The sequence below is a fragment of the Pithys albifrons genome, chromosome 3, assembly GCF_047495875.1.
Source record: "Pithys albifrons albifrons isolate INPA30051 chromosome 3, PitAlb_v1, whole genome shotgun sequence".
NCBI classification, from domain to species: Eukaryota; Metazoa; Chordata; class Aves; order Passeriformes; family Thamnophilidae; genus Pithys; species Pithys albifrons.
This window is the reverse complement of record NC_092460.1, coordinates 16,527,472-16,553,586: the sequence shown is the minus strand read 5'-3', so window position 1 is coordinate 16,553,586 and position 26,115 is coordinate 16,527,472. Positions and strand designations below refer to the sequence as shown.

Genomic DNA, 26,115 nt, shown 5'->3' with positions numbered 1-26,115 from the left:
CTCTCCCCCGCCTGTTTTCTCATCCGTGCTCTTGCTCGGTCGAGCCCTTGTCTTTGTTTCAGCTGGGGAAAAAAAAAAAAAGGAAATAATTGCTTCCCTTGTAAAGTTGGCCCTGGCAGAGCGAGCCCCTGGAGAGTGATGCTGCCCGGGTGGCGCGGGAGCCAATGGCAGCCCCAGCCGCCCTCCAGCCGCTGTCCCCAGCGCGAGGGGACACCCGCGAGCCCCAATAAATACCTGGCACCTCCTAAGCAGGGCGATGTTGGGATGGGCCACGGTTGGGATGCACTGGCGGTCTGGCACAGGTACCTCCCCGGCGTTGCTTTTCCCAGGGTGGATTTTATTTCTGGCACGATTTTCATCATGGGCCCCGTGTTTTGCTTTGGGTATCTCCGTCACTCAGGTCTGCGCGTGGTGCTGGTCCCCGGGGGTCTCTTGGGGCTGGAGGGCCCTCAGTTGGCCTGGGGTCTCAGGGGGTTTGTGTTTCACGTGTGCACTGCTATGCCCAGGTTTGCCTTTGTTTGGAGCAGGGACGGGGATGAGAGACGGGGCGGGGGGGGTGTCGGTCTTTTATTTTCCCTTTTGCATGTGTCTTTGATACTGTCCCCAGGAGGGGATTCCATTTCCCCAAGCCGCCCTTGCTCCACGTCGCTCCTCCTGCGCTGCCGGGATTCGCATGGGCCCCAGGTAAAAGGAGAAGCCAGGCTGATCTGTGCTTCCCGCTCCCGGTACCGCGGGCAGGCTGCTGGATCCCGGTTGCGATCGGAGCCGCTTTGTGGCTGGGTTTGGCCTCGCTGGCTCGGGTATCGCCTGCCGGATCCTGGCGGGCAGAATCTGGCCCCTTGTTTATAAGCGAGGGAGTAGTTTTGTCCTTATCTCCATCTGCTACGGAGGCCGGAGCTAGAATTTCAGTGGGATGCTGTGGATCACCCCGGGCGGCAGCCAGCGTGGGTGCTATCCCCAGGGGATGGGGTGCCCAGAGGAAGGTATGGACATTCCGGGGGTGGCGGAGCAGTGATGAAGTCTGCCGAGCCCAGAGCTGGGCTGTTGAGGACCACAGGTTTGGCCATGGATTTATTTTCTGGTGTCTCCATCTCCCTTCTCTGCCTGGCTCCTTCTCCATCTCTAGGCTGGGTCTAAAAAGGCAGGAAAGAGGTGATGCTCAGAGTGGGTGGCACACAGAGGGCATGCGGGGTGTTTCGGGGAGTATGCACACTCTGGGATCTACAAAACACCCACACAGATGCCTTGTCCCCAGGAAGTTTTGTTTGAAGGATGCTGTTGTGGCTTCGAGCATCCAGTGGTTTTGATCAACTAAACAAACCCGGGCGGAGCGGGAGCGGAATGTGAAGACACCGAGCCCCGTGGGGTGCGCTGTCCGAGCCCCCGGCTCACCGGTGTTGGCACCGCAGCACCAGCTCCATGGGCCGTGTTTGGAGGAATGACGTGTGCGCTGACGGGAGGGAGGGAGGGCGAGCAAGGGACGATCGGGAGCCGGAGCCTGGCCACATCCTGGGGCTGGCGTGGGCATCCGCAGCACGGACAGAGGGTCGGGGAGGGGGATGCACAAGGGATGGCGTCTTCCTCCACTCTGCCCCTCTCCTTGCCTCCATGCTGCTGAGCGCCAGCACTAGTGCTGTGAGCCCCTGCCTGCCCTCTTGAAGCCGTTTGAACTCGGCTATAGGGTTTCCTCCCGCCTCTCCTTTTTTTGTGTGTGCTTTTAGATGCGAGACATTCCTGAGAGGATATTCGTTGCCGGGCTGGGACGCCTCCTGCCAGAAAAAGCTCAGGGGAAATGGGGGAATTGGTTTGGGATTTTTGCTCCTGTGTCTTGACCCTTTGAGTTATTGAAAAGCCAGCTGCAGCTCAGCCCTGTACAGTGATTCCCACGTGTTTCCAGCCAGTCATTTCGGGTCTGTAGGTGGCTTGCAAAGAATTCATCGGGAGTACGGGAGCAGCAGCTCACGCTGTTGTGGTTACTATGGCGGGCTACGTGGTTTTCTCTCTATTTCCTCTCCTCGCTGGATCAGATGTGTAATTATCAGAATCCTCAAGGTATAAATTATAAAGCAAAAAGCTGCCATGACAGTCATAACTCTGCCCTCAGTGAGACCAGCCTTTGGAGCTGGGAGGCCCAAAGGAGCATTCTGCCACCATCCCATCTCCTAGCCACTATCCCCATCCCATTGCCAGCCTGTCCAGTGGCAGGGGAAGGAAAGATCTAGTTAGGCAGGCAGGGAGAGGGTGACCTTGTGAGGTCCCCTTCCTCCTGCTTTGCTCCACCAACTCTCAATTTTGTCCAGGCACTCACTGTAGACATCTCTGAAAGCTGTAATCTGCAAAGCCCTGGGGGGCTTCACACTGCACTGGCTGCTATTATCCCTGAGACAAAGAGGGACAGGCAGGCAGATTACCTTGGCCTTTATTTTTTCAGCTGGGAGCAAAGAAAAGCCTTAAATGAGCTTGCCGTGGGGAAGGATTGGCGGGGCAAAGCCCCAAACGCCCTGTGCTCCTTCCCTTTCCCAGGAGCCACGGGACACCATTCCTCACCCCTTGTGCTGCCGCTGTTAGTCCTTGCTCTGCCGCAAAGCCCCAAGGCGAGACAATGCTTTGCCTCGGGGCTGGATCTCCACGGGAGCTCCCCTGCAACACCCTCACCTTCTCAGGACGTGCAGGACCTGGGGCTAGAGCAGCCAAGAACAACCTGATGCTCATGCTTATGCCCATCTTGTACCCATCGCCTCTGTGCCTGGCAGTTACATTTCCAGGCTGGAGTGGAAACGGGTTTGCGTGGCCCCATCCCGCATGGCTCAGGGGCTCCTCTACATGCCAGGGGCTGCATCCCGGTCCAGACTGGCCCCGTGCCGAGACGGCACAGCCACTGCGAGGGGCAGGTCCCCTCCATATGGTGCCCCTGGCCGGCTCCCAGCGCCAAGGCAGGTGCTCTTGTCTGGGCTACACAAAACCCTATTGTCGGCATCCGCCGGGATTCCCTCCCTCGGCATGGACCCGCTCCAGCCCCCACCGCTCTCCTTGCTCCAGCACCACCAGGAAAATGGCTTAGCTATGGACATGGTTACATCCTCCTCAGGATGCTTTCCACGCAGCTGGTGTCTCCCTGCGGCCACCTCCACCTCGAGCCCTCCCGCTGCTGACAGCCACACTGGGTGAGTTTTGTAACCCGGCCATTAAAGCGCTGATGGTTTTATGCCCAGCACTTAATTATTTCCCCGATTGCCACCGCCATGTGCTGGTGAGTGGCGCTGGCTGTGACCCCGCCGAGCCTGACGCCACCGCCACAGCCCGGGAAGCTGATGGCAGAAGCACGCCCCACGTGGAGTTTAATTATTGGCTTTCTTCCTTAACAGAGTACATTGGCTGACCTTAATGCAATTAATTAGGGCTTAATCAACTTCTGGTGGCTCAGCACAGCACACAGTGATTCCTGCCTTTCCAGGAAGGTTTATAAGAGGTTAAAGGGGAGGAGGGATGTAGTTTGTAGATTTGATGGGGCTGTACTGGCAAGTGAAGCTCAGTTAGCCAAGTACTGGGGTAAGGCTTGTGTCCTCCCAGTTGGAACTTGTTGCTGGAGATGGTGGTAAAGGCAGGTGGGAGGTGAGCTGGACTTGAGAGCTGTGCCCAAGGTGATGCCTCTGCAGAGAATTGTCTGGATTGCTTGTTTTTGGCATCACCCTTAGCTTAGGGCTACAGCGCTTTCCCTGTAACTGTGCTGGGCCAGGGCTTTCCTAGTCTTTGGGTGCTCTCTGATAGTGATGGGATGCAGCCATGCATCCACCAGTTGCTGGTGGGTGGCTCTGAGGGTACTGGAGGTGGTGTGTGGGGAGCTCCTTCACCCCTCTGAGCAGGCATTAGCCTCAGAGACAGGAAGTTATTGGTCACTGTCTGTTCCTGGGCAAGAGGGAGGCTCCTTCCCCTCTCTGCCTAGCAGCACTTAATAACTAATAGTGTTCATTAATATTGCAGAATCTCCCCAGCACCCCTGACATGGGACCCTGGCTCTGCATCCCATGGCTCGTCTTGATTTGACTGTTGGGTGCCCTGTAGGCTTTTGGAGCCCTTAAATAGGGACTGAGACACAGATGTCCAGTGTAAGGACTTGTTTGCACACCCTGTGTTTCCAGGTGCTGGCTTTTAGATCTTTAAGCCACCAGGCACCTGTTGGTGTAGCTGGTGATGTGGTGCCCCATCCCTGTGCTGCTGGCTTCACCTGAGGATGAAGTGACTCAGCCTTGGCCTTGCAGGAAGCCCCTGGCCAGGTGGCTGGCCCTGTGCAAGTGGTGGCATCTTCTAGTGTCAGCTGTGGTGATGGTGAGACCAGAACCATGGTGTGTCCTGCTGTGCGTTCTCATATCCTCGATGCTTTGCATCTTTGCTATGCCATTGTCCCTAGGCAGTTCCTGTCCCACAGTAGCATATGTCCACCCTCCACCCCTGTTTCTTTGGGTGCCCATATCCCTGGCTGTCCCCCACCCCAGGGACTGTGCCACCAAGCCCCCTTGTGTGAGCAGCCCAGTGCCAGGACTGGGAGGTGGCAGCAGGAGCTGTGCCAGCCACTGTTGCTGGCTTGTTTACTTCAGTGCCAATTCATTAATATCAAAAAACTAATCAGGATTCCACAGCCCTTCCCACCGCGCCCTCTCCTTTGGAGGCAGGAGGATACTTGTCTATGGGATTTCCATGCAGCCCTGTGTAAAAAGGACTCAGTCCAGGTCTGTCCCAGCCTAGTGGTTTGTATCCCTCTCTCTGCTCCCAGCTAATTCCTGTGGCTTAAAGCCCCTCAAAGCCTGGCAAATGGGAAGTGGTATTTGCCAATAATCCCTCTGCTCTCCCGGGCAGGCTTCTCATATTACAGGTTATTAAAAAAACCAAAACCCAGGCAGCAATAACTGTGGCCCCAGGGAGAGCCCAAGCACAGATTGTTCCTGGTCAAACCCCAGCTAACAGGAGAGCCCCAGGCAGAGGCAGCACAACATGGCCCAGATGAATCTCATGGAGCATCTCTAGGCAGAATCCAGCCCTTCTTGCAAGCAGAGAAGGGACAAGCCACAATCCTTTCTCCCTGGGGAACAAGTGGGAGTCCCATGAGGTACAGACTAAATCTGATTTCTCCCTATGGAGGCTGTGGAATAAATGCTGCTACTGCTCACCAGGGCTTGCCACCCTGGTGCCAGCACCCCCCAGCCTGACCACCCTCCTCACCACTGGGCTGGGCAGGAGCAGGTCCTGTGTTGGCATTGTGCAGGGACGGGACAGAGCCAGCACCACCCACTAGGACAACCCCAGGCTCTACAGCCAATTTTTTGCTTTGTAGGGCTTTTGAGAAAACTTGCCCAGAACTGGGAATGCCGTTTCCTCTGGGACAGAGCAGTGGTGCTGCTCCATCCTTTCGCAAAGTCTTGCTTCCTCGAGGGTAGGTTTGTCCCATGGGAAATTCAATCCACTTAGTATGTGTAGCTGTATTTTTCTTTCTGCAAAAAATACTGATTTCTCTGCAATGAGTCTCACTGCAGCTTGAAACATTTTATTGCACGGGTTGGGGGTTTCCTTCTGCTTTTAAGTCAACATTTCCCCTTAAAATGTCACTCAGGGAATGATGCTTTTTTGTACAGCAAAAGTCTGTGATGACATTTTAAGTGGAGAAGAAAATTGCTGCTTCGTTTCAAAATGTCAACTTTGAGTGGGGTGGGTTTAGAGTACTTTTTTTATTCTAGTGTTTCCCAGGAGAAAAGAGAAATGGTTTCATTACACCCAAGTAACTGTTGTACCCCGTGACCCCCCAAATAAATGTTTTGGGGTTTTTTTAAACCTCTTTGCATTTTTGTAGCAGAGAAACTTTTGCCAAGTAAAGTCATGCTCTGGTGGGATGCTGCCTTGAAAAGAGACAATCCTGTCTCAGCCAAACCTGGGCCTTCTGTGGCAAATCCTCTGCCACCAAACTCCAGCGGAGACCTGCGAGAGAGACTCCATTGCTGCCAGCTGGTTTTGTTGCCACAGGAGGGATTAACAGCACATCCAGATTTTGAAGCTCTCCTCTTCCTGCTTTTCCTCTGCCTCGTGCTCCTGGTTTTCCTTCACACAGCTCTCCTCAAAAATCGCTTGTTCTAGATTAGGCTAGAGACTGGAGTTATCTTCCTTTTATTTATTGGGGTAATTATACCTAATGATTCACATGCTCAGGGAGAGTAATTGCTCCCAAATACAGCACCGGCAGCATTCCCACCCAGCCAGAGTGCAGTGATTCACAAACGCATCTTTTCGTACAATTTATCAGATGATGTCCTGTAATTGCTGACTTGATTTGGAGGTGGTTAAGGAGCAATCGAGGACCTGGCGGCACCAGCGCTGTACCCATTTCCCTCTGGTGTGGTGGTCACTTGTGTGTGTCTCCTCCTCCCTGCCACGCTGACAGTTGCCGCCATTTGCCTCCTGTGTGAGTTTTGCTGGGGATCTTGTTTGGGTCGAGTCCCTTGAGCTGCAGGATTTGTGCTTTTTCAAGGGCCATGGTATCCTTCAAGGGTCTGGTGAATTCTGTGGCACAGCCCAGCTGAGGGAGAACCAGGGCTGTCCCCCTCCAGGGTGAGGATGACCCCTCCGTCCTTCCAAAATGTGGTAATCATATGTCTTGACTCTTACCTCTTCAGAGATCTTGGAGCAGATGGGTGAGAGCTTGTGCTGCCCTACGGCAGGGACATTTGGGGGCACTTTGCTCAGGACTCCTGCCCATCTACCATGCAGGGTGGGCAGGAGCATCCTATGAGGGATGGATGATGTGGACAGTCCATCCTGCTTAGCTGCTCCAGCCTCTGGAGAAACCTGGATGCTGGGGATGGAGGGAGGTTTCTGGGAGTGTTTTTGAAGAGTGTTGATGTTCCCAGTTCTGCCATGTGGCTTGGAAAGGCAGCCTGAGGCTTGAAATTCCTCTTGTTGGCTTACGGGGAGTGCAGGTGATGGCTCTGGGGTGGCTCAGCCTCTCCAGTGCTGCCCAAGACAACACTGTGGTGCTTGACTGGAGGCTGTTGTCTGGCTGTGCTCTCCTGGGCCAGCAAAAAGGGTGTTTCTGGTGCTGCATGGAGAGCGGAGAGTGTATTGGTACTTTGGGGATTGTTTGTTTGTTGGGGTTTTTTTAGCTAAAGGAAACTCTTTCCTTGTCAGTGTGTCTCTGGGCTGTATTGCATGAGCCTCCACCCATCCCCTCCTGCCCCAGGTGATGCTCCAGGGCTCCCATCTGGTGTATGCCAGAATTGCTGCTGGGATGTGGGCAGAAGGGCAGGAGGAGAGGAGGTGCCACTAACAGCCCTTTCTGCTGGCCACCACTTGGCTTTATCCCCAGCACTACTTGGGTGGGCTCCTGAGGGAGCCTGCCCTGGTTGTCCCCCACCCCAAAACGTGGGGCTGTGCCAGTGCCTCTCAGTAAGTGTTCACTGGAGCAATAGTTCCCTAGTTTCATTCCACCCACATCCACCTCCTTAATGGAGGATCTGCGCCTGTTTGTGCCAGTGCTTGATCCTGTCAGGAGCTCCTGCAGGCAGCCAGGAGCTGCTCCTAATGGACTGCCAGGGGATTTGGACGCTGATAGCTGGGTGATGACAGCTCCCTGCAACCACTCGCTCCACCTGTCAGGCTCTCCTCTCCCCACTCAGATGGAGAAGGATGCTCCAACCTCCATGGGGAGGAGGCTGGCTCCTCTTTACCTCCTCCCCAGGTATTTGTGATGGTGCTGGAGGGTTGTGGTACCCATTGCCTTGGTGGAGCTGATAAAGCCTTGGGGATGATGGTGGTGCAAGCACAGGGTCCCCAGGCTGGAGAAGCCCCTGCAGGGTGATGTTCCTGGCTGGGGATTGGGAGAAGGGAGAAGGTGTACCACGGGGCAAGTCTTGTCACAGTTCCCAGCTGGGAGTTGGGGTGGGAGGCTTTTGTTAGCTGGCGAGCTGGGAGCAAGTGCTCACAGTCTCCTGGGGCTCCCTCTCCAGCGGCTCTGGGGCCTCCCATGCTTTCTCCTGGCTGACACATCGCCTCTCTTTTCTGTTTGATGCAGGGCTCCTCTGTCTCCCCACAGACCCCGTGCAGAGGCTGATGGGTACTCCTGGGAGTTCCCCAGGGCCCAGCTCCATTCCAGCGGGGGCCGTGGCAGCTGCTGCAGAGGGAACGTCCCACCGCCCCACCAGCATGGAGCAACTCACAGCCTGCTGTCTTGTATGGCTTTTTATTCCTATGTGATTATACATCCCACTTCATATAGGGATTGAAGCCGTGCAATACACCAGGGTCCTACGGCGGAGAGCAGCTCCTCTGCCATGGGAGCCAACCTCGAAGAGCCTCCAGAGCTGTCCTCTGGGGTGATGGAGGAGGACTGCAGGCCTCAGCCTGGACTCTGTCCTGCATCCCAGACTCCCCAGCCCTCTTGGGGTGCAGGTGAGGGGTGCCAAGCTGCTTTGGGGTGAGCCAGCACAAGCCTACATCTTGCATTGCACCCTCTTGCAAAGGTGGGCCTGGTTCTGCACCACATGCACTGTGGAGAGCCCTGGTGACTGCGCTGGTCCTGGGGAACCAGCTGCTTTGGTTTTGCTCTCCACTCTCTTGGGAGATGGGCAACAGCCTCTGGCAGCATCTGAGTGCAGGCACTCAAGGAGACACTGCCAGCAGGACAAGGGAAGAAGAAGAGGAAAAAGGAGCTGAGGAATGGCCACCACAGCAAGGGCTGCCCCAAGCACAACGCTCTTCAAAGTTTCTCAAGAGGCTTCAGCCACTCTTTCAAGGTTTGCGTTAAATCTGTCACATTAGCGAAAATAGTGAAAATTGTGGCTTGTGGAGGAGATGAAAGGCAGCCCCTTGCAATGCCTCCATAAAGGAGGGCCCCATTAACACCTAGTGAAATATTAGCCATTAATCAAGCTCCGTGCAAAATAAAACCATCCACATTTATCATTATTGGATCCTTAATGAAGTGATAATGGGAATGCTGGGGAGCTGTGATATTAATGTCTTCTAAGAGGCAAGAGCAGAGCCAAGGGCGGCAGCCAAGATTTTTAATTTACTGCCAAAAGCTCATGCTGTTAATAACGCAGTTACTTCTCCTGGCCATTAGCACTGTTTGGCTATGAGCTGCCAGCTTAGGAGAGTAAATTGACCCTGAATATACCCAAGCTTTGCACACCCGCTCCCCACTCAGAGTCTGGGGATGTTTTTCCCAATGACTGTCCCAGTGTCCCCTGCCCGTGTACAGGGACATGGCCAGGGAATTGGCCATCTTCACCCAACTCCTTCTGGAGGTTGGTGTAGAAAGTTTTACTTTTCTGATAGAAAGGGAAGGGACTGGAAGTGTCAAACTCAAGTGACTCTTACTGTCCTCCTTCTCTTTGTGACTCATTGCCTTAGGCAGAAGCACCCCGGAGCCAGGATGGCGTGGAGCTGGTCCCAGCACAGCCTGCACACTGGGATTACTGGGTGTGGCCATGGCTGCAGTCTAGGTTTCTTCATTTGCCCAGGTTTGCTCCCATGGTGCCAACATCCCATCCAGGACAGTGTGGGCAAGCTGCAAAACCCTGTTCAGCTGTGGTGACTCAGTCAAGTTGCTGATGGGCAAGTCATTGCTCCTGGGCAGCTCTGACAGCCCAGAGGCAAGTCATTACTTGACAGGTAAGTGACACTCTCATATCTTAAGATGCAAAGCTCACAAATCCTACTAAGCCTGACCAGTGTGGCCCAAATGTACACTGGCTTGTGGGGTGGGCATTTTGCTGTCTGTGAAGGGACTGCAGGTTGGAGGCCAGAGCAGTAACAGACAATAATTCCCTGCTGAGCACTGTCCAGAGGACACTGTACAGAGGAATAAAACAATGCTTTGTCTCTTAGGGTGCACACACTGCAATGCTCCTTTTGTCCCTAGGTAGAAGGTCCACCCAAGCAACCCCTTGGAAATGGAGCTTCAAGCTATCCAGGCAGATGCACCAGAGAAGTATTTCTGAAGCTTGGGTGTCCTTGGTGAATGTCCCCTTAGCCTGTTACCTCCTCACTAGGAAAGAAAGGACAAGAACAAAACATATATCATGGCCAAGCAAAGGTAGATGTGAAGTGCACTTCAAAACAGCTCCGTCCTTTTGAGAAACCTCTTATTAGCCTTCTCGCTTCTCCAACACGCACAGTCTTTAATTGTTGGTGAAAAGCCACTGTTCAGAAAGCAAAGATGCTGCTCAGGGTATCTGGGGTAGGCATTCCTAGGACAAGCCAGCCAGCACTAGCTCAAGGTCTTCTGAACCTGGCTGTGATGCAGTGGAAGCAGCAGTTCCAAGGGCCAGCGCAGTGCATGGCAGAGCTGTGGGCAGGGGGTTGTGGTGGGTCTGTGGCAGTGTGCTCAGGCTGGCACAACAGACCTGCTGCTGAAGATGCCAGTAACCTTTCTGCTGGGCACCCCAGCCCAAACCGGAGTCACTTTGCATTCCACTGGAGCAGAATTGGCCAGGAAGCATTCCCAACACCATGGAGCCAGCTTCAGCCAGTTACCCTGGCTGCAGCCCATACTTGTGTCTGCATCTCCGTGCGTTGGTACCCCTGTGGAGCTGGCCTGCTGGGCATGGAGCAGGCGACCTGCCAGCGACCTCCAGAGAACAGCACACAGCACAAAGCAGCTTCTCCTGCACAACCACCCCCTGACATTACAGGGGCACAGCAAGCTTTGTAACACTTGGCAGATTTTCCCCAGCAGATCTTGGAGCTGTTTGCCACTGTGAGCAAGTTCAGGCATGTTACAGAAGACCTTCAGACTCTGAGGACAAATGAGATGCATGGATGAGTTTAAACCACCAGGAAAGACTAGGGTTTTGAAATCCCCAGGCTTGTGCCTTACACTGTGCCTGGGCCGTAGCCCAGGCAGTCCAGCTGCCAGCCTGGCATAAATACTGGGCCCTGTGATGGTTCTGCTGATATCCCTTCTTGTTAGATATTGGTTTCATAAACCAAAATAGGACGTGTTGTATCCTCCTCAAAAATCCACCCTCCAATCCATCTTGAAGCGGGTGTACAATGACTGCTCAGTGAGATACCACAACTCACGGTGTTGGCACAACACTGTATTTATGTCACGAGATGAGATCAGCCACATGGAGTAGGTCGGTCTGTCTGGAAAGAGTCTGAGTCAAGCGTGTCCTATTACATTAGAGCTGGATTTTCAAAGGAGCTCATCTCCCACTTACGCTCTGTAACAAACAGCTGGGTGTTCAAAAGGAGCCGGACGTGCTGGGTCACACTGGCTGCTGAGCTGAAGTCCTTTGAATATCCAGCCAAAACCATCAACATGCCTGTTGCTACAGGCAAAGCCCTTCTGAAATCCAGCCCCACTGTGGGTTCCACATCCTGGGAAACCCAGCTCATTTCTGCTCTCTCACATATTGCACAGCAGTAGGTGACAAAACCATGGTAGACCACCGTGTCCTTGTACATGTGGGGGAGCAGTTCCCTGTCAGAGTACAGCTCTAGCAGCTTTGCCCTTTGATCAACTCAGCAGCATGGGTCAGGAGAGCTGAGCATGAAGGTTTCCTTGCCTTTTGTTCTGTGGAATTATCAGAGTTAATCAGAGTGACAGCGACTTCTGCCTCAGCGCAGAGGAAAGGTCAGTGGCTCAGGCTGGATGCACGACTGTTTTCTAGGCAGTTGGAAAACAACACCATGAAAGCTCATAACAGACATGCTACTGGCATGGAGGCTCTCCCAAAAGGGATCAGCAGGGAAGATGTTCCTGTGGAGGGAAAGAGGCTGGAGGAGGACTCCAGTGAGCTGGCTTGCCACTGCACTTTATCCATCCCCCTCCTTACGCTGCAGAGTGAAGGTATGGCACCCTCTTTGTCTCTGTGCACTGCTTGTGTCACCCATCCAATATCTCTGACAGTGTGTGCCTTAACCCACATCCTGGGTTTACAATAGGGCTTGGGATCTCTATGTCACCTCAGTATCCTGGTGTGGGAGGAGCTGCAGGGCACTGTGCTGGCACATGGAGAAGCTGCTGGGTGACCCCTTCCCATCATATCCCCCCAGCACCTCTGTGTTTCACGTGAGCAGGCCTTGCTGTTGTTGCTTTGACATCCTTCAGTCACTGTGATGCATTTCTGTGAACCCAAAAAATCCCACTACTGAACTGCTCTTGAGCTGGGGGGCACTGGAAGTTCAACAGCACAGCAAGGACCCTCCGTGGTAGCCCTGCCATGGCCTCAACTTCCCCACATCATTTAACTACAGTTGAAGCAGTCACAATTGTGTTAAATCCAGCTTCCTTGTCTGCAATGTGGCCTCTTCCTTTGATCTCCCAAATGACAAGTGCTTGCTTTTGCTGTGGACATCCACTCGTGTCTAATTAGTGGATTCTTTCTGTCAAAGATACCAGCACCCTCAACAGTGAGCCCTAATTTAAGTAGTTTGCATTTGTCTGCAGTGTTCATGCTTTCATTTACTCCTGGTTCTAATTAAGTTCATCAGGATTTCTGCAGAGGGAGCTCTCATGATTTCTCTGTGGCTCTAATTAAAATGGCCTGGATGTCCATGACATTGGTGCCTGTCAAGCCTGTCACCAGGAGATGATGCCCACCTTGGAACCGGGCGAAGAAGGTGTAGGAGTCATTGTTGCTGAGAAAGGCCTCCACATCCAGACCCTCCTGAAGTGCCTCAGACACCAGTCCTGGGCTGCAGAAGGCTCCTGCCGCCTCTGTTGGCCCATCCTGCCCATCCGTTCCCCCGCTGAGGAAGATGATTTCACACCTCCCTTGGGGGCTGCTGGCTGCCTGTGCCCTGTGCAGCTCCAGCGCCACACGCAGCACCAGCTCCTGGTTCCTCCCACCCTTGCCAGTTCCTTGAAGTTGCACTGTGGTTTCTCCACCAGCCAGGATGCAGACTGGTCTTTCAGGCTCTAATCCTCGCAGGGCCTGCATAAACTTGGCAAGGTCCAAACCTGGGATCTCCAGCTCCGCTGCCAGCTGCAGGAAATTCCCCCTCACCTCATCACTGAGGGGCCCCTCTCCGAGGCCGGCGCGGTCCAGGCAGAGCAGCTGGATCAGCTGGCAGTACAGTGCTGCGACACAACCCACGTCCCCGTGGATTGCCGCACTCAGAACTAGAGTTGCATAGCCCAGGCCCTCAACCTGGTGTTTAGCCTCGTCTAAAGCCAGGGTATTTGACCCAATGATGATGTTGGAAACATGGGAGTAGTTTTCTAGAGCAGTGGGCTTGGAGGGAGAGCTGGAGAGGACTGTTTGCACTGACTTGGGCAGGTTGTGCAGCAGGTTGTATTTGGTGAGTACCTGAAGGCAGTCTTGGACACTGTGGGAGCTGGCAGCAGTGGGCCCACTTGCTATGATATCCAGGGGGTCACCAATCACATCAGACAGGATGAGACTCACCACCTAGGAACAGGAATGCCCACAGATGATTGCAGGAGGCAGAGACAGGTAAGCACACAAGAGCTCTGGCATAAGCACTGCTCTGAGTTACACCTGCAGTACCCCCTTGTCAAAGCAGGGCAGGGCATGGTCCTGTGTCACCTTGCCACCTTTTGAACTCACAGACCTACAGTCCCCTTTGCTGGATCACCATGTTGGAAGATGCAGCCTGGGACACTGCATTTGTCAGGCCCAACCTAGTGTGGGTTCAGTGATGGCACATGCTGAGAACAGCCCCCAGGGTAGCCACCAAAGGTCACAGCCTCCAAAGTGCTGTGGTAAAGTGCCTGCTGGGTGTGGGCTGGGGTGTGCTGAGAGTGCTGTGATGATGGCTGATGTTTGCTGAGCCTGAATTTCCCCTCTTCCACCTCCATCTCCCTGAGAGTTTGGGTCCTCAGTGAAATCTCAGCTAGAGTCCCAACACAGAGTGCAAGGATTGTTCACTTAGTAAGGAAAAAGCCCCCCAAGCAAGCTGTGGTAGGCTGATTAAACCTCTACTTTGAGGGTAGATGGGTGATCTCTGGGCAAGCAGGACCTTCCCATGGTTACCTGTGCGGGATACGCGAGCTGGGCCAGCCCTCCACCCTTCAGCACTGACAGAGTCTTTCGGACAACGTTCAGCTCCTGTATGGCAGCTCCTCGGGAAGCCAGCATCCTTGTGAGTTTCTCCTTCTCTTCGAGGAGGATGGGAGGGATGGGAGCAGGCAGCAGGGCTGATCCACCCCCTAAGATGCAGAAGAGATGGTGAGGACATCAGGATAGCAGGAAAAGGACAGAGGAAAGCAAGGATTAAGCCTTTCCTCTTCCCTCACTAGTGTGTGGAGGAAAGGCAGCTGGGGACCGAAGCCAACATCTCTGGAGAATTCAGTCTTCTTCACCAATGGGTTTTTAATCACTGCTGTCCTTCACTCTCTGCAGTCTTCTATGCTTCACCCAGGCAATGTAAACCTTGCCAGACTAGGGTACCATATGCCTACAGTGTTGTGGGGATGGCAGAAAAGGGCAGCAACTGTTACCACCACTACTCTGGGTTACCAGTGTGTCCCCACACTGACATTCAAGGGCTCTCTGGATGGGTGAGCAGGGAGCACGGCCTCTACAGCTTGCACAGCAGTCAGTGCTATGCACACGGAGACAGTGCCTCCTTTGGTAGCTCCATTTATTCAGGACAGTGTCAAAAAATGCCAACTATGGATGCAGCAGCACTGGAAACTTCTGAACTATGTTCCTCTGGACCGGGGAGGAAAGGGGAAGACAGTAATGCAAAGGACAAAGAACACCCTGAGTCCAGAGTGATGGCCTCATCCATGGGATTCCTGTCTGATACAAGCAGGCATTGGATATGTGGAAAAGAAGGCAAGGCTCTGATGCAAAATACAGAGCACAAAAGAGCAAGATCTGAGCAGAGTGAACATGCACAGAACTACAGCTGAGAGCTACTGTCAAAAGGCAAAGTCTGCTCAGAGGTTTGAGACAAATCAGCATCAATAAAGCATGATGAGCAAGAAAAACAAATGCAAATGCCTGTGTTTCAGTCAATAGTCAGAGATCTAGCTGAGAGGCAGGAGCAGTTGGGGACCGGCTGCTGTGTGGGAGTGCGCATGCATAGGGAGTCACAGCCACAGGGAGATCCTGTGCTGGCTCCCTGAAGGGCTGAGGAGTCTCTTAGAGATCCCTGTAGCCAAAAGACAGGAGGAAGCCCAGGGGAATTCCCAGCAAGCACAGCTAGATTCCAGTCACTTGGGTGTTTACCTAATGGCACTACGCTCTCTGCACCAAATCAGGCTTCAGCAACCACAGAGGAATAAACACTGAGCAGAGAAGACCAAGGGGTTTCTCCAGAGCCCCTGCATGCTTTTGTCCTATGACAGCCACTACCCAGCTGAGCTCAGGCTGGGGCAATGTCAGTGCATCCCTCTGATGCACCATATCCACTCCTTACACATCCCTGGGTCTGGGGACAGCCTGGGGGCCCAGCCACCAGGGCCTGGAGCTGTGCAGGACTGACCCTGCAAGGCATTCAGCTCACTATGTGAGTACCTGGAGGCTGCATTTCCACTGGCTGGGAAGCAGCCAAACCCTGGGAAGGGTCAGTCACAAACCTCAGCTTACAGACTCACAGTCTTGCACAAATTTGGAGTATGCAAGTACATTAAGTGCTTGCATCTCCAAGTCTGCATCCCCAGGTATAAGGAGGGGGCAAGGAAGAAAGTATCTCCTTGCCAAGAGGTGAGAACAGCAGCCAGGCTGTGCCCAGAGGTGCCATCTCACAGTGGTGGCACAACCACAGGACCCAGCCTGTGTAGCTCAGGCTCTCCCTGGTGCCAGGAAGCAGTGTGTCCACTGCAGCAGCAGGAAGCCCTGTGCTCTCCCTTGCTGCATCCCTGGAGAAAGGATGACAGAAAGGAGAGGAAAAATCACAGCGGTACAAGTGTTCATGCTGAAAAGGCTGGCACAGCACAGCATTCCCTTGCTGCATGACCATGGGTGGCCTCAGCAGATCCCATTCCCTGGGATCCCCACACTACCTGAGATAAGCACAAGGAGCAGGTCCTCTGCAGTCAGGCCCTCAGCCAGCTTTTGTATGGCAACTGCTCCCTTCAGAGCTTCGGCATCTGGGAGGTTGTTCTTGGCACCTTCAATGACCTGGATTTTGCTGTGTGGCTTCAACAACATCTCCCTGGTGAGGTAAGAGAGGCAATCACACCACTGGCCTGTGCACCTACACAGGCAGCCAGTCTGTCACTCTGCAGGTGCCTGGTGCACCAGAGGCATACAGCCAGTGAGCAGGACAGGGAGATGGCCTTGGCTGAGTGATCTTCCCAGGGCTGGAGAGGCAGCACATCCAGCACAAGAGATGGGCTCTGTTACTGGTGCCACAGGGACATGACGGTGGTTGAAGATGAGAGCAGTGGGGTGGATGGGGTGAGCAACAGAGTGAGTGCAGCTGGAAAGGACTGAAGGGGTTCCCAGCAACACCCCACAGAGAAAAAATCTGTCAGTCTACCCCCCTTGCCCAAAACTGTCCAGAAACAGTTCTTACTGCATTCCTGCTCGCTGCAGGCTCTCCTGGATGCCTAGTGGCACAGTGATGATTCCACGAACAAGGTGATCTCCCAGGATCTCTTCTGCTGCTGCAGCCATCCCCAGCACAGCTTTTCCAAAACCCACCAGGTACAAGTCCCTCTTGACTGGAAAGGCCTGGCCCTTCACCAGCAGCTGAGGGGACCCATCCCCCTGGAGCTTGAGCACTCTCTTCATCATTGGGGCGGGGCGGACAGTGCCCACCGCGTTGCGGAAGAGGGACAGTGCATGCTCATGGAGGGACATGCTGCACAGGGTGGCCAGGCTAGGCCAGTCCGAGTTGTGAGTTGGGCTTGTACACACACTGCCAGCACTTGCAAGGCCTCAAGAGCTGGAATAGCTGGAGCCTCCAACCTGCAAGGGAAAGTGAACATTTTTGCTAGCAGAGGAGACAGGGCTGTCACAGCAAGAGTAGGGAGGTCAAAACATGAACCATGAAGCTCTAGCTCCCGTTTCCTCTAGATTAAGGTGCCATATGAACAGCATTCTCCAACTCCTCCCCAGGCAGGAAGGAGGAAAGGACAGTGTCACATTCAAACTACCTGTCATTTTGTGATTCCCCTGCAATCCCATCACCTCCTGCAGGGAAGGTGAGCTCTGCCAGCCAGCTTCTCCATCACTGTTGCTTTGCCGCTGGCAAGCCATCGTTTCTATTTGCTCAGCATTTGACACCTTTCCAGACTCTGGAAGCTGCTCTCTGTCCTGGAGAGAGCAGGGCATCTGGGTGGAACAGCTTTTCACTACATTAACTCCCTTCCTCGTGCTGGCCAAATGCTGATTTCATTCTCTGGCTGCGCATTGCCTTGTGTGTCTGCAGCATCAAACACAGACTCAGGAGAAACAACAGACTTGCTGGCTGCCTGATCCCTTGATGCTGGTGGCCACAGAGAGACCAGTAATGAGGTTTCCTCACCAAACAGCAAATTAACACATGGCTTCATTTGCCTTTATGGTTTAGTCCTCTCATTATCCATTAAAATCACATTTACAGGCCAAATGAAACTTCAGATCTAGGCAAAGTTGCCAGCAGTGTCTGTGAAAGCCCATTTGAGCTGGTCTCCGCTGAACATTAGCATTATATGCAACAGATCTATGCGTGGACTGAAAGATCTCAGCCGCTCAAGGGCAGATACTTGTCTTGACAAAGGAAAGGCAGACCCTGACAGCACACACGCATCTATTCTCTCCCAGCATTTCTCCTTGCTTCTGTTAACTGGCAGCAAGTTCACTGCTGGTTTCTTAGGATCAAAGATCCCTGTGAACTGCATCTCTCCCTCTCACAGCAGTTGAGACAGGGTGCCAGGAGGCTCAAGCAACCCGGCCAACACAATCACAGACCCATTCAAATTACACGAGAGAGTTAATCCTCTCTCTACTAAGAGGAGTGTTTCAGTGCAAGGGCAGTGGCTGGATTCTTCTGGGAGAGCTCAGGAGTCCAGAAGTCTCTTTGTCCTGACACTCCCACAGCATTGCAAGGTGTTAATGATTAAGCCAGACAAGCTTTCCAACAGCTCCTCTAGGCCTAAATCTGCTTTACTTTGCTGTAGGGACCCAAAGGCTCTACATGAAAATCCTCTACACAAGCGCCTTCTCAGGCATGAAACATGGGCACACTCTGAAACCTGCTGGACAGGGGACTTGCAAGTAAAGCTACATGGAGAATCAAAGGTTTGTCAGAGAAAGAAACCTAAGAATCACTGAATTTGAAAAAGACCCTTGAGTCAAACTGTAAATTATTTAATCCTTAGGAGAACAGATTTTAAAGACAAAAGTCAAGGCAGATTAACCACCCATGTGTACTCCCTTTAGACACTGGTCAACAGGACTGGCTTTTCAACCATAAGGAGGGAGGAGAATAAAAGGGTGTCCTGACCACTTTGTTACTACTCTTAAACTTCGCAGCAGCTGATGCTGCCAGCAGTTTAAACCACTGACCCCTCTTCAGTGAGGGCCAGAGTAACTGTGCTAACCACGGCGAGTGAGCTGTGCACCTCTCAGGAGCTGAGATTAGTATCTGTTCCCAGCAGGTCTCTGATTCACCTGGCAGCACAGTGCAGTCACAGGAAGGTGTTACAAAGCAGAGGTGCATCCCACCCCAGGTCACCTCCTCCAGGCTGCAATGCAGGGTTTGCAGAAGTGGCTGGAGAAAAAGGCTTAAATGGAGCCAAGGGAATTACAAAAAATAAAACCCAAGAGGTTTTTTTTAACAGGCTCTGTCTCTGCCTTGACGTTTCTGTGCATGGTTGACCCTGAAGACCGGGGAAATTGAGCAAACCAGACCTGCAACAGTGGCTCCTGTCACACATGCCCTCCTGGTGGTTCTGTGCAGCTCCAGCTCCAGACACGACACAGCAGGCGTGAGTTGTTTAAGGGCAATCCTCTCCTACTGGAGCTGGAAAAAATAACTGCCAGCTTAATTCATCTGGCACTTGTGTACATACTGCGAATGCTTGCTCTGGAAAGCACTTCACCACAATAGCAGGCATGTAATCTGTTTCCTGCACTCTGAACCCAGATTATATTTTAACCATCGAGGCCTGATCCAGAGTCTGGTGAAGTCAGCAAGTGTCTTCCCTTTGCTTCTCGGGATCTGAGGGCACACCACCTGACAGTGATCTCAGAGCACAGGTATAAACACAGAGTAAATACGGGGTAAAACCTCCTTGTAGCCAGAGGTTATCCAACTTTATAGCAATGCAACAGAGAGCTGGATTTGGCACAGATCCATTAGCTTTGGATGTCTCAGCGTGCAACTCTGCTCCTTGTCAGCTCTGATTAGACATGCAGGCTCACTGGAAGCTCCCCTTGGAATGGGGGTGCTGCTAATGATGCCATAAATCCATTTTTATGTAATTTATTTATACAGTCTCAGGCACTGGGTACTAAATGTCATCAGGAAACGGCTATAAATCAGTGCTATGAAGTCCAATATAGATATTAACCAAAAAAATAAAACACCTACTCATTTTGGTAGGGCTTTAAAAGCCAGATCAAGAGAACTGAACATCACCCCAAAACACAGGCAGTCATGGAAAGAAAAATAACCCAAATGGCAGCTCTCAGGCTCCCTCCAGAGATAGTGGGTTTAGAAATGATGTAACTGCCTGTTAGCAGCTGCATATTTCACGTGGGGAAATTACACCCTCACATCCCTGCGTTTGCCTCTTCCCACTGCTGGCTGGGAGGAATATGGTCTGGCAGAAGGGGCTGGTGATGTGACTCAGGTTGCTTCATGCACTGATCTTTGTTTCCTAGTTTCTCAGGGAAATCACATAGGGATGAGTGAGCCCTCTTCTATATGGATATAAGGTGACATGCTATAGGTAAACTAGGGCTCAGGTTTCACACTTTCCCTCTGTCCCTGCTTGTTGGAATAATTTGGAGCTGGGATAGAGATAGTCTTTTGAGAAGTTTTCTAGAAGTTTGCACTAAGTTTAGGAGGAAAATGATGCTAAGAATCACCTGCTCCAAAGAGAGTAGGAGGACTGTAAGGAGTTTAGATTAATCCCCTTTAAATGAAAACTTCCTCAGCTTTCATTGATGAATAATCTACACACTTATAATAAATCTACACACACCATTATAAGCTCTTTTTTTCACAGGGCTACTCCTAAGCCTGCAGAAATTTCCACTGTTAGCTCTCACACCAAAAAGCAGCAAAACCCCAGCTTCTTATTTTCACCTTCTCTGGGAAAGAGGGAGGGAGAGGAGCTGGACTGTGATAAAATACAGGCAAAACACTTGCTCGCATTACCTTTTATTAACTTTTTAATTAAAGCAATTCTGCAGGCAGGGAGCCAAAATCAGAGGGAGACAGAAACAATCCAGCAGTAGGGGCAGAAATGTAGTAAAGCTGCCAAGTAAATTGGATAGTGGCATGAGACCAAAAGCATGGACATAGCAGGGCAGAGTCTGAGCCATAAACTTGGAGTCACACTGGGGAGGAAACCAGGGAACAAATGAGCTGGCCATGCCCATGCAGTGAGAAAAATGAGCCAGCACCTCACTCCATGGCAGCTACTTGAAAGCCATGAAAATATTCCTTTCTAGGGGCCAGTCTGCCATCACTGGGCAGAGCTGAGCTATTCCAGGTGCCGTGTTTGAAGGTTTGTTCAAGGATTTGCATCATGGGCTTGTGGTTTCCTTGAAGCTGGGGTAATTGAGTGTGTTGCAGGCCAGCCCAAGCACAGACACATCCTGAGCCTTTCAGGTGCTGCGAGATCAGAGGATTCTGTGTATTAATGCACCAGAATGTCTAATTCAACTGAGATCTTCAGGGGCCTACGTCAGTTCAGCTTTAAAGTCATCGGGATGTCTCTGGATTTCCCCCAATGTGGCAGGGATTGGTGGCTGGCCCACTGTGTACAGGGTCAGCTCCAAAACCCCTGAAGGGTTTGGAAAATACTTGAGATGGCACTGGATCCAGATCTGATTGCTTGAGGATAATTTTGAGCTCAAGCTCTAAAAGACAGATTACAGCAGTAAACTCCCAGACACAGTAAGTTTTAGGAGTGTCTCTTACTTGTTTTTCTTGCTGCATGACTTTCTTCTGGCCTGTCAGTACATAAATTAACATTAGACTCACTAAGCCTCAACACTTCCACTTCTCCTGCATCACCAGGGGAGTTTACCTATGAAGTACAACAGAGTGGAGATTTTACTGCCTCAAACTCCCCTGTTCCCACTTACTGACACATCTTTTTCATCATTTGATATATCAGCTTTAATTCACCTGGTGAGCCCTGCTCAAACTCACACTTGCTGCTCCTCACGGTCCCAAAAGCATTATGAGAAAATGTTTCCAGGAGATGCACTGAACCCAGGGGGAAAACAAAGCAGTGAAGGCTTGTTCCAAGTGTCTGTTTGAGGAGGATTAGATGGAGGATTTTTCAAGACTAATCTCTTTAAATGAAAATTTCAGAATTTGATTAATTTTTTAATCTGCACATTGGATTTGCATAAAATTACTGCACTGCCTCATTCATATTTGGTAAAAGAAAAACGTCTGCAGCAAGGATGGGCAGCTGTGAAGGGCCCAGTGCACGAGTGGGTGTGCAGGGACAGGGTGCAAGGCCCTTTGCCCCCACTCACTGCAGTGCTCCTGCATCCATAACTGGGACAGATGATGAGGGTAGACAGAAACAGTGTGAGGAGACCAGAGGGCTTGGCCAGGCACACAGGGAGAAAGCAGGATGGAGCCTGGATACCTTTGTTTCAAGAATATGCTGAGCTCTGGGAAACCCAGGAGTCCTAGTTTGCAATACATGGCTTTCTATATGTTTCTTGGAGAAGAAATATGTTGCTCTCATGACTGATTTACTCAGCAGGGAAGTGTCAACAGGGTCTCTTTGCCTTTGATGGGGAATGTGGCTTAAGGCCAAGCACAGGGAAGATAAGTGTTCAGCATTTTATATATATAGATCAGCATCATTAGTAAAAAAAATTAACTGGATTTGACATATGCATCTTACTAGTTTTTCTAGGTCACACTCCCTTCACTCCCTATATACCTTTTGGAAATGATTTTCCCACACACTGGGGATTGCAAGGAAGAAATTTTTTTCACTAAAAATCCTTCTGTAGCTCAAGACAGAACACTACTACCCTGGAGCCAAGTCCATACCAAGTCTACTGCCTTTCATGCTGTAATTTCTCAAACTCCCTATTCTGAATCAACTTGCCATCAAAGTTGAGAGTCATTTAAAATACAGGGAAGGATCAGAGTATTCTAGAGAAGATGAAAAGCTGCCAGCCTTGAGGACTGGAATAGTAGAAAGGAGTTGAAATTCAGTGCTGTGAAATACAAGGTCATGCTCTCTGGGATTAATAGCAGAAAATTATGAACTCCTCAGCTGGAAATAACATAAGGGGAGAAAGAGCCAGGAATCTTGTTCAGTCACAGGATGATAATTACAGCTGCCCTCTGGGCTGAGACAAGAGGCTGTGGGGAATGTGGAGAGCAGCAGATGTGAATTGCCTGGACTTCAGTGAGGTTTTTGACATCATTCGCATGAGCACACTGGAGTGTGGGCCAAGGCAACACAGTCAGACCTGCTGGAAACCAGACTGACCACTGGGCTCAGAGGGCACAAATCTGGCCCAGGGTCCAGCTGACAGCTGGTAATCAACAGGGAATCTGTTGGGGTTTGTGCCACCCCATGGCTTCATTAGTGATAAAGTGCTTCATTTGGGGAAGTGCTGACAGAGGCACCTTCCAGAGGAACTCAAGGTCAAGACCCACAGAAACCTCTGGACACTCAGCAAGGAGAAGTGTGAATTTTTGCTGCTGAGCAAGCCCAAGTCCCTGTACTGTGCAGGTTCCTGTGGTATGTAACACAGAAATGCATTGCTTAGAATAACTGCATATGATCAATATCACTTAAGGAGCAATTAAATATTTGTTCCATTAACTAATTTTGCAGGGGCATTATCCGTAATTCCTACTTAATATGACATTTTGCTGGGAGATCCAATTATCCTGCCAGCTGAATTCCAGCTCGGTATAAACTGACAAACTAAGTTCCAACGATTAGGAAGAAAGGCAGAAGAATAAAAAGGAAGTGACAAAATATCAAATCAACAACCCACGGTGTTATACAACTCTAAAACTTAGCTAAGTATTGTAGGTGTTTTGAAGTAAATTGTCTTATGATGGTATCAGTGAGTCACCTCCGGGACCCACAGGAGATAATTGAGGCTTTGATCCTGCAATTTACAGTGTGCATGGCATGGCACTCCGAGCTGCTCTAAAGCCTCTCATCACACAAAGATCAGCTGTAGGTTTTGAACTGAGCTGAACAAAGGGGCAGCTGAATCCGAGACCCTCAGGAGTAATGAAGGTGTGTTTTGTTGAGCCGCCCTGGACTCCAGTGGGAAAACCATGTCTCTGTTTCAAAGCAAAAACAGGTGAATCATTCAGAGGAGCCAATCCCCCCTGAGCATGAGAGGATGAGCCGAGCGAGATCTCTAAACCTGTAATGGTGAAGTCCAGCAAACAAACAGCAAGGGGAAGCAATCTGGGAAAAGACTTTTGTTTCACTAAATCCACACAAAATAGTTCAGTCCGTTTGAAGGACGTACAGGCAGAGCTTTAATAACAGTTCCTGGACTTGCTGAGGTTTGACCACAGGAGGGCAACAGGATCCAAATGCAAACCCAAACTGTTCTGGAGGCTATGAAAGGAAAATGCAATTAACGTTTAGGAAGGTGTCTGTGGTTTGCTTTTTTCTTTTTTCTTTTGATTCTGAGTTTCTGGGAGACCAAAATGACAAGATCTGGTAGTGCTCTGAATTTAAAGTAGCAGAAATCTTTGAGGTGTGTGTGGGAGATTGTTACAGCTACTGTTATACTCCAGGAATAACTTTTTAAGGTAAGATATACAAAACCAGAGAGCCCAACATCAGGATTCATGACAGAAAAAGGCAGTTCCAGGGTGTGTGCATTGGAACAGCAGCCTGAAAAGCCATGGTGTCTTTCTCAAAGGTTTAAGTGTGTCCTGCACAGCTTTACCTGATGTCTTAGGTGGTTCAGGATCATGCTGCTATAGCTGTGGTGTCCCTGTAGTACTGATTTGTGGAAGGAAGACTCTGTATCCAGTGAGGTTATAGAGAGGTACGTTTATTCCAGGCCCAGGCACATGGGGGATGGCTCTCCAAAACATGCACACCTGGTCGAGTTAACAACTGGTCTATATGCAAGTAAGTTATACACATTTATTATTTCTTTATGCATAAACATTATTTTCTTAGAGAAGGCAGGGTTATTATAATGACTTTCAAGAACTGATTTCTATTTTCTCTGCCCCCTGCCACTCCTTCTTGCACCTGTGCCTTTCCTCCTGGTAATTCGGGGCAGGGATCTTTGGTGGTCTTTGGGGATGAAGTCAGTACTTTTCCTCCCATGAACTTTTTACCTTTTGCTCAAAACTGCTTCAAACCAGATCTGCTGGCAATTGTAACTGGTCTAACTGGCGAATTTCTCTACTTATCTTGTTCTTTTGACATATCTTCTGATTTATCTTCGTTTCATAGGGTACCCTGGCTGTTTTAATTAATCCAAGAGACTCTGGGGCCTCTTGGTATGGCATCTTCAAGGACAGGTCTGTACCTTGTGGTATTTGCCATATGCTATAGAATGAATTTTATAATAACTACTAAGCAAATTCTGTGATAGGTATATTGATTAATAACATTATCAATTAATAAGCATAAGTCCTCCCAATCAGTACTACTTGGAAGTTTTTAGAGGAATAAAAAGTACTGGGAAATAAAAACCTGCATTAACTGGACTGAACGTAGCCCGGGGGAAGGACGAGAAAGTGACGTGGTGCATTCCAAAGGAGGGGGAGACAAACCCCGGGCAGGGACACACGGTGGGATTGCCTGGCCAGTACGGAGTCCAGGCCCAGCCCCAGGCTGTGCAGAGGCTGTTCCTGCCGGCCCCTCGATCATTTCACAGAATCATAGAATCAACTAGGTTGGAAAAGACGCCCAAGATCATCGAGTCCAACCCATGACTGAACACCACGCTGTGAACTAGAGCAGAGCACTGAGTACCACGTCCAGTAAACACCTCCATGGGATGGTGACTCCACCACCTCCCTTGGCAGCCGTTCCAATGTCTAATCACTCGTTCTGAGAAGTTCTTCCTGAAGTCCAACCTAAACCTCCCGTGGTGCAACTTAAGGCTGTGCCCTCCTGCCCTGTCGCTGGTTGCCTGGGGGAAGAGACCGACCCCCACCCGGCTACACTCTCCTGTCAGGGGGTTGTAGAGAGTGATAAGGTCCCCTCGAGCCTCCTTTCTTCCAGACTGAGACCCCCCAACTCTCTCAGCTGCCCCTGGTCCAACCTGTGCTCCAGACCCTTCGCCAGTCTCACTGCCCTTCTTTCGGGGGACACTCCAGCACCTCACTGTGAGTCCTGTCCTGAGGGGCTCGGATCTGGACACGGCACTCGAGGTGCGGCCTCACCAGCGCCCAGCCCGGCGGGACAGGCCCTGCACTGGTCCCGCTGCCACCGAACTGCTGATACGGGCCGGGGCGCCACCGGCCTGCTTGCCCAGCTGGGCACCGCTGGCTCGGGTTCCGCCGCTGTGGGCCGGCACATCTGTCCGTCAGTCCGTTCCGCGGGTTGGCACATCTGTCTGTCAGTCCCTCCCTCGGGTCGGCACATCTGTCCGTCAGTCCGTCCCGCGGGTTGGCACATCTGTCTGTCAGTCCCTCCCTCGGGTCAGCACATCTGTCCGTCAGTCCCTCCCGCACCACACGCGGCGGACACGCTGGTCCGTGCCGGGATGTCCCGCGCGGGGCGGCCCCGCCCAGCCCCGCCGGAAGTGACGCGCCCCGCCGGCGCGAAGCCATTGCCCGCTCTACGGAATGACGTTATGCCCTCACCCCGGTGTTCCCCCACCTTCCCACCCGGCGCGGACGGATCGGTGTGTAATGAAGGAGCCGGACACGAACCCCCGCCCCGCCCAGTCCTGCGCCGCCTGATCCCACCTGTGGCCCGGGAGGAGGCGGCAGTCACGGCGAGCCGGGAGCGCGCAGGCCTTGGCGGCCGTTCTGGCCACACTCAACATGGCGGCGGGGGCGGCA

The 26,115-nt window shown here is 51.8% G+C and overlaps 1 protein-coding gene and 1 long non-coding RNA gene across 3 annotated transcripts; one reads left to right on the top strand and one right to left on the bottom strand.

Moving 5' to 3' along the window:
- Positions 1-5,551: 5,551 nt before the first annotated feature.
- Positions 5,552-26,098, bottom strand: GLYCTK (glycerate kinase). 2 transcript variants are annotated; one of them, XM_071550687.1, is made up of 5 exons: positions 26,020-26,098; positions 16,483-16,877; positions 15,968-16,119; positions 13,989-14,164; positions 5,552-13,403 (listed from the first exon to the last, which is right to left on the bottom strand). In XM_071550687.1, the coding sequence occupies exons 2-5, from the start codon at positions 16,767-16,769 to the stop codon at positions 12,504-12,506; spliced, it is 1,515 nt and encodes a 504-aa protein (XP_071406788.1). In that variant the 5' UTR covers positions 16,770-16,877; positions 26,020-26,098; the 3' UTR covers positions 5,552-12,503. The 2 variants fall into 2 exon arrangements, with proteins under 2 accessions (XP_071406788.1, XP_071406789.1); XM_071550688.1 differs by lacking the exon at positions 26,020-26,098 and adding an exon at positions 18,804-18,968.
- LOC139669853 (uncharacterized) lies at positions 8,292-14,908 on the top strand. Its single transcript, XR_011697325.1, has 3 exons — positions 8,292-8,774; positions 9,394-9,654; positions 11,661-14,908. It is a non-coding gene; the product is annotated as an uncharacterized lncRNA (long non-coding RNA).
- Positions 26,099-26,115: the final 17 nt, after the last annotated feature.